Source organism: Dendroctonus ponderosae, unplaced genomic scaffold (genome assembly GCF_020466585.1).
Source record: "Dendroctonus ponderosae isolate FM_Combo_2020 unplaced genomic scaffold, Dpon_F_20191213v2 Dpon_F_20191213_7, whole genome shotgun sequence".
Lineage (NCBI taxonomy): Eukaryota > Metazoa > Arthropoda > Insecta > Coleoptera > Curculionidae > Dendroctonus > Dendroctonus ponderosae.
In genome coordinates this window covers 11272647-11283558 of record NW_026018916.1, presented here as the reverse complement: position 1 = coordinate 11283558, position 10912 = coordinate 11272647, and the positions used below count along the sequence as shown (strand labels likewise).

The window sequence follows — 10912 nt, the reverse complement described above, 5'->3', positions numbered from 1 at the left end:
TTTAGTTTTATTTGCAGAATTCGCTGTAACATATTTTAATTATCATTTCTTACGCCTACATCTATCGAAAAAATATGGGTTTCAAAATCAGTCGTCAATTTTTTTGCCGACAGATGRATTTTAAATCGRCATTTAGCTGCGTAGAACTTGATTTATAGGAGAAATTAAAGGCAAATACAWCAAAATGTTCTTCAAATACCCACTTCATACCAAAACGCTTCAGCAGTTAACATTCAGTAAACTTTAGCTAATGAGACCCCATTCTCGCCGTTTGCAGTACATAATATAAAGTTTTCATCGCCCTGGCCATAATCCCGTTAGTGTCCATAAATATTTTATTATTCTGGAATAGGTAATTTCTTTATATCGACAATTGCCTTAATGTGCATGCTGAAAATGGAGTATCTGGCCAGTTATTTCCAGTTATTCCTGATATAAATAGACGCCCTGAAACCAGCAAGTTAATAATAAAACGTCGCGATTTTAACAGGTAATGCAGCCTTTGAACTTAATGAATCAAATTGTTCTTCAAGCTAAATATAAGAGGTTTGAAGAAAGTGCTTTATTTTTCAGTCTCAAAAGTACATCTTCATTTCACTCTCCAAATGTGAATATTGCTACTTCAAACCCTCAAAATATGCAGACTATCCTAAATTAGTAGAGATAGTATTTTGTCTAAAATTTGAAAGAATCCCCGAATAAATGGGTTTAATTTGGAATACCTTATTCTAGTCCAGACAAGCTAATAAGCCAAAGGAGAACTTCCTCATAAATTTAAATGATTTATTCGCTTTAGCTTCCCTAATTTTCTCAAGCCCTCAAAATCGACATTTTATCAGAAACTTCATAACTGCGTGTCGAAATCCAATAAACTGAAATCCCGAAGCCACTTGTAGCATGATGGACGTGGAAAAACAAAAGGACATAATTCCTGAGATTAAGCCATCAAGAAGAAAAAAACATCGTCTAGCACTAAGCTTAGCGTCTGTCAAAGGCACTTAAATTTGATTTATCTCTCTCAGAAGTATTTGCGTTGGCTAGTTTGGTAATTTTTCCAGATGAAAGTATTCAGTTTCTGGCTGATCAAATTGATGTGTTTACTCTACAATTTATAGCCTTGATTGCCCCCATCTAGCCAGATTGGAGTTAAACTGAAACATTTGTAAATATTTGCCTCTTTTTTATAGATATTTTTCGTCTCTAATGTGCTTTTGTATTTTCACCTCGCATAAACTGGCTTTTTGGTAAAAGTTATTTAAATGTACTTAGATAAGTTTTTGAAAAATTATTTAAATCCACTCCGATTTTGGCTGGGAAATATGAAGAATATAAGACGACACTCTTGAAGTGTTATACACTCAGACAATGAACAAAAAACAAACAAAGTCGATGACCGGTCCAGTTTTTCTGCCAAGAGGTTATTGATAATGGATTTCAGGTTTGGTTCCTTAAAGATTAAGATAAACTTATTATTAGGGAGCCAAGTAATACATTTTATAATGAACTTTAGAAAACTCAGCCCGGCTCTCCTGTTCCAAAATATCAGGCAATTTTTGACACTTATTCCGCAAATTTAGCTCCAGTAATGCTAGCAGGTAAAACATGAAGTGAAAATAAACCGGGAAAATCGAGTAATGAAAACATACGATATGATACCACATATAATGGAAGAGAAGTTGAATAGAACGAACGATCACAAGGGAAATAAAGGGACAAGACTATACAGAAAGGAAAACCTAACAGAAGGAAAGAAGTTGAAAACAGTTGGAATATAATGGAAAAGAGCAAAAACATTAAAATAAAACCGTAGAAGAATATCACTATCAGAAGATAACGATAACACAAGTAAAATCAGACTGATATGCTACAGAGGACAACGAGATAAAAAAAACGTACAGGGAAATATAATTTATTAAATATACAGGGCGATTCAATATGACACTAATATTTTAGTATAACTTCAACACTTAGCAGTTCGGTCGCGTCCACTCCACTTTCTTCGACAAGTTTGCTTTCGAAAAATCAATTTAAAGTACAAGATTTGATCTGTTTAGACTATCGGCAATAAACGTAAACTGTATCCATCTAAATGTAAAGCAACTAATAGAATTGTTGAAATAAGCGAATAGACATACTAAAGAAAGTACATGAATTAAATGAATGCATGGCATCAAGGAGTAAAATATATCCCTCTTAAAAAAACATACGTGAGGTCTTACAAAAATGGAGGAGAGAGTTAATCACGCAATAAACTGACGAAAAAAACATTCAAAATTAGTGCAGAAGTTAACAAAATGCTCAAAATGAAAAAATACCAAAACTTCAAAACAATTCACGATTCTGTCGCAATACCAGAAAATGTAAGAAAATTAACATTCGAACATACGCAAGAACACTGCAATTAGATGCATCAATCACTTATGAGCCACGTATGAAAATATTCTTACCCATAGTACATGCAAGTACAAACCAGTACAATCAATGTCAATTGGCTCATGTGTATGATACTAGTAAAGACTATATATTACTTTAATCTATCAAAGCCATCAGGCGAACTAAACCAATCTATAAGACTTCCGGTTATCGAACTCGAGGCTGCTAACTTATTTAAACTCTGGAATTATTTCCAGGATCGGAGCATCGTGGCAGATTACCGTTGCAATTACTCCGTAAATGGTTGATAGTTTAAATTCTGCTCATCCAAGCAACATAAAAAAATGCAGTACTGTTTAAAACATGTTTCAAAATGTTGACCATCATTTAAAAATATTTAATTGGACAAACAATTTGTTCAATTATGCTCAATTCATAACTCAAAAACGAGGTTCAAAGAGTGAAAGAGCGGTTTTGTGGTCAGTTCAGCCAATGGAAAATAAAAGAGAAATCAAAGAATAAACATTTTTAGCAATCACATATGCATATTTCATCATTGGGAAATTGGGAGTCAAATTGAGGTAACTGGACTATCGAACCATGAATCTTCATAAAATATAAATTTCTGTCTATGAAATGCAAGGTGTCCACAAATAAGCACCAACCAATTCTCAAAAATAAGAGGCCAATATATAAATTGTCTATGAAAGTAGGCGCTTTTTTTCTATAGGAAGTGCACAATCAAACGCTAAACATTGAAAAGTAGAAAAATTAGAATCGAAAACTGGCCCCGAAACGTATTATCTCGTATTTGCTCGTGATGCTCGTATTTGAATTGGATATTCCTTTTTTTTTATTTTAGGTCTATTAAACGATGCGAATGAACCCTTCCTTTTATAGATAGTAAAAAATGATCGTCCTTGATTTTGGACTTTGGTGGACTATAACATGATCTTCTCTGCCTAATTTTATCATGCCACATAAATAAGATTAAGCTGCTATAAATCCCAATATACGATGGTTGCTGTTAGCTTTTTGTTAAAGTGGATGTTAAAAGAAAGATATTTACTTTTAAGTTCTCTTCGTAAAATCCATCACAGATGGAAACATTTTTCGGTTTTTGAAATGGTGATTTTGATGCTAATGTTTGATTAAATTAAAAAATTTTCGTAAAGTACAAATAATTCCTACTATGAGTTATTAACTAAAAACATAAAATATAGCAGGTAATTCCGCAGTAATTGCCCGGAAAAAAGTACTTCGGTTCCGTTAATCAGCTTTTTATGAAAGTTTTAACAAATTATGAAAGTTCTTCGCTTTACGATTTACACTTTTTCTTCATGTGGATTTTTAATTTCTGCGACCTTTATGAAGAATTATCCATAAAAATGAGTTTAGGACTTAATTGAAGCAAGTTCAGGCTTAGTTTTGTTAGTCATATGAACGTAAATTCGTTAAGCCAGGAATTAACGACACTTTCTAAACAATGCGCAAAATAGATCTTGAATCAAAAAATCAATGATTGAGGCAAAAAAGATATTGGCAACTTTTTTGTATCCTCAGCGATTTAACTAAGCATGTCTGCTTCGCTGTTCGAGCTTTGAAGAAAAATACCTTTCTTTTGTCTAGTGTCATTCTAAAACTAGATATTTATCAAAATAAAAGTTATAGAAATCGAAAAAGTAGAGTAAATATATAATATGTTTGAATTGCATTTTTATGCGAATTTAAACGTATTTCTTCTGAATGTTGGTATTAATAATTCAGCTTTTTGCTGTTTTCCTTTAACGCACTCATTAACGTAAGCTCAATAGTAAGTCTTAGTAAAAATTAAGTAAACTTTTCCTAACCACTAAGAACTTGAATGTTGTGAAATCCTGTATTGTATTGCATATGTATTGTTTTTCCCGTACTCAATCAAATTATCTAATCCAAACACTAAAAAGCATTCAGGAAAAAAACGGAAAAGGTATAGCAAAGTAAGAATAGTTTTTTAAATCATTGAAACACATAAAAAAATTTAGTGCGAAAAAACGTTTTCAATCCTCCTTATATTAAATGTTTGCTAGTGGCATATAATTTGGAATTATTTCAAAACATTTGGGCCTCTGATGCCAGCTTGCAAACAAATGACTTAAGAAATACGGAAGCAGAAAAATCAGGATTGTGCAAATTTAATACGCCTATTATTTTACCCAATTAATCTTTGATTAAAAAATTTGCCGTTTACTGTGCCGAGTCTTTATAGTTAAGTTATTCATCACTCTGAGTAAATTACTCGGATATTACATTACTACAAGCGATTGTACAATATACACATTTAATTGAAATAATCTATGAATTTTGCTTTCAACGATAATGGGGCAACTGTGGATCAATACTGTCTGTATAATTTTCCTAAATAAGTAATAGTAATTGAAGTCGACTGATGAAAGCTTGATATGTTCTTCAAAGCGGAATACAACAGTATGTATCGGATTGTCTTTACATATTGAATAAATATTCATTTTCTCAGAAACTTAGACCTTAATTTTGAAACCCGCGTGTATTTTGTTTGCCCAAAACAGTATACCTATGTGATGACCTGAAGCTGATTGGCCCATTTAGATGAAATAATGGGCTGCTTCCACATTTTTTATCATTTTGTCTGAAATGTTATGGTTTTATATTGCTTTATTTTTTTGCATTCATGTGTAGGCAACGTTTGGGGATAATAATCTATTCTAAACATGTGGAACGCAATTATCTTTCAGTATCGAGAATATAAGCCGCAGAACACTGTTGGTACCTCGTAACCCACATGCTAATCTCTCCGTATCCATGATATTTAACAGACAAAATACATAAAAATTAATAATTAACTGAAAATTTACCAATTTAATTTTAAAAAGTATGTTTACCATATAGTATAATATTATTTGCGTAAAAATGCATTTATTTAACTAGATGTTTTATGTGATCAATCACCAGAGGTGAATTCTAGTACAATAGTATCTTAAATCAATCTTAAAACCGTGGTTAGCATCTAAACTCCCTTTGAAGCTTTATACGAGTTTTAGAAGAAATTTTTTACTTTGAATTGCAAAAATCTATCTTCAGAAAAGAACTCATTTGCAAAAAACAGTTTTAATACTGTCTTATACTTGAACCACAAAATTTAGCAAAATCGAAAAATTGGAGCATTTAGAATTATTTATCTTAGCATCCATCTTGCTGCTTTTGATGTGTTTTCCTATTTACTTATAACCGTTTTTATAGATTTTTTGTCAAGTTAATTATTTAGTCGCGAAGAGACATGCACTGTACTTTTTAAAATGTGCTAAACTATAATATATGACGAATTTCGAGATTGTTTTTACCTGGCGAGTGATTTATTCCCTCTAGGCTATATTCCCTCTATAATGAACTGATTACTGGCCAAAATAAGTTAGCATAAAAAGAATACAAAAAGTTGTAACTTACATTTTGATTTTTTCAGGTTGCCATCAGACATTCGTGAGCCGCCTTGGAGGCCCCATGAACGGCAATTTCACAAGTCCCGAGTTTTCGAACCCTCGAGGTCTGACCATCAGCTGCGTGTACACTTTCCTGGGAGGTCCAGGACAGAGAGTCCAGATCACGTTCGACACCTTCCGATTGAGAGGTTCGCCGCCAGAGTAAGTGTTTTCGCCTCAAAGTGGAGGAAATGCTTCAATATCGTCGTAAAAAGTTTCTTTGCATCCATGCCTAGAACAATGAACTGTGCAAAGTGTTTCAAGCTGGGTTTTGAAATGAAAAAAGTCCAAAAGACAAGCAATTTATCGTTGGAAATTCTCCAAGATAATTTTGAAGTATTATTTTGAACCTCTTGAAACAGTTTCAGTAGCAAATGATTACTTGTTTAGGTAACATTTGAAAAAGTCCGCATAAACTGAATACACTTTGGCAACAGTAAGAACTTCACTAAGAAAAGACAATTGAATAAATTATACAAACATATTCATATAAATCCTTGGAATAAATGGGTTACAAGTCACATAGATGCTCATTTTCTGAACTTGTATACACAGTAAACAAACACACGTTATTACATTAAAGTGAATGTATTTATATAGAAATCGTTTTATCTGGAAACCTTCATGCATTTCAGCACTATTATAAGGAAACGCAAAAGAAAGGGGAAAAATCTTAAAATTCTGGTTAAATCGAAATGAGTCAAGTTAATTTTTGGCCAATTTTTGGAAATTTTCAGCAAAATAACAGTATTTAAAAAATTTGCTCACAATGAAATTGATTCCAATTTGAACACATAAATTATCCATTTTTGCCAACTTGCCTTAATTTCACAAACACAGTGATGTTTTCAAGTAAATTATCGAACATGGACATAATACCACCATTTAATAGAAGTTCACATACCTAGAAAATGCAGCATAGCTCTTTCAGAAATATTATATAAAATTACCAAAAAAAATCCGATTCAACCCGTACATAAATTTTTGTTTTTCGTACATTAATTTTTGTAAAGTTTGAAATTATTATCTGCACAACGTTTGCCTTAAACGAAAAACAATATCAAATTAAGCTGGCTTAATGGGCAATTACATATCAGTGTTGATGTTTGCTAAATGTGCACTAAACACGACATGGCTTTATGACCCATTTAGTTCAATTGTGTGCAATCGCAACGTTTTACTTCCCACCAATGTGCAAACGATTTATATTAGATTGGGGAAACCAGCTGAAGTGTAACAACAAACTGAACTAATGGAAACTTTTATACAACTGTTACTGTTAAATGCTTTCCGATCTTTTTAGTCAGCACGTATCAAACTCATTTTAAGTTTCTCCAAGTTTCAGACGAAAAACTAAATTTTGCTCATTTCTAAATTAATGGCAAGAAACAAATTAAAAAGTGAAAAACCTTTTCGATGAAATATAGGTCTTCGAATAAGTTACAATCAATATATAAGGCAACTATCATTGGGAATAAAAAAAAAATTTCGTCCTACTTTAATGGGTTCTAATGCTACTTGCTTCACAACCGTTTCAAAAATGTGTTTTATACAAGAGTTTTATAAACACTTTGTCCGTTAAAGGCTCCCCAATGTTTTAAAGATATAAATTCTCTAAATCGTCCAATAACTGAGCTTTCAGATAAAGTTTAGACAACTTTATATATTAACTTATATACTAAAAATTCCTACAAAAATTCGATCGGTTTGTGAGGAATTTTGCAATGCAAAAAACAGCTGATAAATTTAATTTCGCTTTTATCAGCGAACAAGTCAAACTAAAGAGAAAACTTCTGCTTAATATCAACAGAAATACAATGGAACCGGTTAGTTAAAACGCGTTAAAACAATGTTTCTGTAACCCACTTTACTGTTTTAAACTACCACAATTGGGATGCATTTGTACGCATTAAAGCTTATGTTTTTAACACTATTTGATAAAGAGCAAAGAAACATATTTGTCAATGGTGTGACTCTTAAGCGTCTATAAGGTGAAATGTTTAAGAGTCATTTACTATTAATTTAAAAAAATATTAAAACATTTATTTTGATATTATTAATCAACTAATTTGTTAATTGGTTGGAATGGATATTTACTTAGTATTTTTCCTATTATGCTCGTCAAAAAATACGATCAGAATGAACAAGAAAATAATTAGTTTAAATCTGAAAATTAATCTGGAAATGTAATTTTTTGCTTAAGAGTTTCAAGGACCACAAAATTTCAAAATAGTCATCGCATTTCGAACATGCATGAAGTAAATAATTTAGTACAGTGTTTTAAACGAAATCGGTCATTATCAAATTTAATAGATTATATTGTAAAAAGTAGAAGGGAAACATTTCATGTTAGAAACTACGATTTAATTCTAGTAAAAACTCGACCAAACTTTTTTTTTGGAAAAACATATCACACCAATAGAGATAATAAAGAGCCCACGGCGATTAAAATTATTAAAAATAAGCTAGGGAATAAAAAAATAAAGTTGGGAGATCCAATAAATGCTTCTATAAAAGCAAAAGTCTAGGCGACCCAATTTAATGCGCCTTTCCATGTACTTATACTATTCAGACTTTGAAAACTGTCCGTTTTACTGCCAATTTAAATTGAGATTAAAACTTCCATTTAACGAAACTTGAAAATAATGCTGCTAATTACAGCAAAGCTCTTCGGGGTCAAAGTTAATTAAAGCTTCGAGCAGCGGAATGTAGAAAAGCGAGCATTATTGGAAACAACAGGTCATTAAAGAATCAAAGTGCAGATATCGCTGAGACATTTTGAATCACTTTTAGTTGCTTAAAGAGTAGGATTATTTATGTTCTATTAATGTTCTTCTGTAATGGAAGCGAGCTGGTCTTAAAGGGCAATGCTGTAAGCGATTTATGGACGTTTGGTGATGTTACTGGCTTAGCGATAAGCTGGCAAACTCGACGAGCATATGTCGTATTTCATCAAGGATGATAGGGATTTAAGGGTTGTCGGACGCTTTTATGACAGGATATAATGCGATTTCACACCACAATAATTACGGAATTAGATGATGACAAATCAAACTGGGGAACAAAAATATTAACCAAAAATTATCTGGATAACTTGCAAGACCAGCCGTCTTTAGAACTATTGCAGTTAAAATATCTGTAAAAAACTTTTTGTAACATGTCGAACCAGTTTAGAAGGATTCAAGCGTCTATCTAATCGGCCACTCAGTTTTAGCTTGTATTTGGATTAATTTCAAAGAGTGTTGGATTAAAAACAATAAAATAATTGCAGATCCAGCGGTTTCTTGTTGCACTTCTTCAGCATTAGATAATTGAAAATTATACACAAAATGAAAAAAATTGAAACAAAGATGGGAAAACCTTTGTCAAACTACACCAATTATAAGGCGATAGTTAAAATCTACTGATACATTTTGCAAATCAAATATTGCTGCCCTACTATAAAAACCTCGCCATATCATTGTTTGCAAGTGTTTGAATGGCTTAAAACTAATCAATGTCTAAATTTAATAAATTTATATAGATGTTAAAATAGATAAGTTTTACTCAAAAGGTTCTTAAACAAAATAGCATTTATTGCAAATTATTAATTAAAATTGCAAATTTTTCTGAAAACTACTGGTAGATTTTAAGAGGTTTTCACAGTAAGACGTCGATACATTTTTAAGTAGTAGAGGTAGAGTCACATTGTAGCCAAGTTAATTCAACCAGCACAACATGGAACAGCGAGAAATATAATTGTTTATTAATCTAGTGATAATTTGTATTTTAGTTTATTAATTATTTGGACGCGTCGTTGAATTAACACTAATAAACTGTTTTGACTTGACATGTATTTTTGTGTTGCCTGCTGCATCAGTGGAGCCGCAGTTGGGGACCTCCCTACGTGAGTACCTTTTCTCCCCCAATTTATGTCCATTTTGTCAATCGTTTCTCTCTGACTATTCGCTTCCTGTCTGCATGAAATCCTTCTCATCTCCTCATTATTCGTTATAAAATGTTCGACTAGTAAAATATTCACCGCTTTTAATTTTTTAAAACTTTATCTTGTTTTATAAATGCAAGTTGGACACCGAAATAGTTTTGCAGTTTCAGCATTTATTTGTTTTTTATTTAGAAAATCCGGGAGACACCAAATTCATTGATGATAAAGATTAATTCTGTCAGTTTTTCAAACCCAACAAAAACTTGGTTTTTTATGTCTTTAAAAAATCACTCATCAATAATTCTCCTGCTGCTTCTGCTTAGTAGTTGCATGATTAGATATTTTACACATTCAGAATATTCCCGTATTTAAGTGCTAGTGTATGTCGTAAAATGTATTGCAATATTTGTTGTTATTTCATATGAAAACATTTAAAATCAGTAGTGTAGTTTTAGTGCACAAACAACTGTTTGTGGACTACCAGAAAGCCTTTAACAGCGTTGAAATCTGGTCTATTCTAACAGCAATTAAAGACGCGAGAATTGACTCGAGATGCTCGATGATGAGGCAACTTTCCACGTAAAAATAGACAACGATCTTAAAACAGTCAGAATATCACTTGGCAAAGAAGCAACTTTGGCAAGCTGTTTAACCTTGCTATGGAAAATGTTTGTAAGAGGTTCGAATGGGAAAAGACGGACCTAAACATCGATGGAGGATACCTCAATCACCTCAGATTTGCAGATGATATAGACTTGATGATCACCAACATTCAGGAACTGAACAACATGCCAAATGAGTTAAACGAGCAATCCAAGAAAATAAGCCTAAAAATGAACCTCTAAACAAAACCAAAATAATGAGCAAAAAGAATGTAGCATCACCATAGACAGCGTCATCATAGAGAATGTAGAACATTACATATACTTACCCAGATAGCACAAAATATTACATACATATTTAGGAAATATTTATTATGTTTGCTAAATATTTCAGATCAAAAACAAGTATTTCTTAAATATTTTTTTTTTAAATATTTGTTTCTTATATTTAATTAGCATGAAACAAATAAGTTATTAATAATTTTCTTATTACATAATACTTTTTGTACCTATATATA

General features: G+C 31.8%; 1 protein-coding gene across 1 annotated transcript in view; it reads left to right on the top strand.

The window, feature by feature from the left end:
• The window catches only part of LOC109543124 (CUB domain-containing protein 2-like), a 90798-nt gene that overhangs the window by 74646 nt on the left and 5240 nt on the right, over positions 1-10912 (top strand). Inside the window, exons 5-6 of the mRNA XM_048668291.1 lie at positions 5852-6029; positions 9727-9753. Of these exons, the coding sequence (XP_048524248.1) occupies positions 5852-6029; positions 9727-9753 (205 nt within the window). The remainder of the gene's footprint in view (positions 1-5851; positions 6030-9726; positions 9754-10912) is intronic.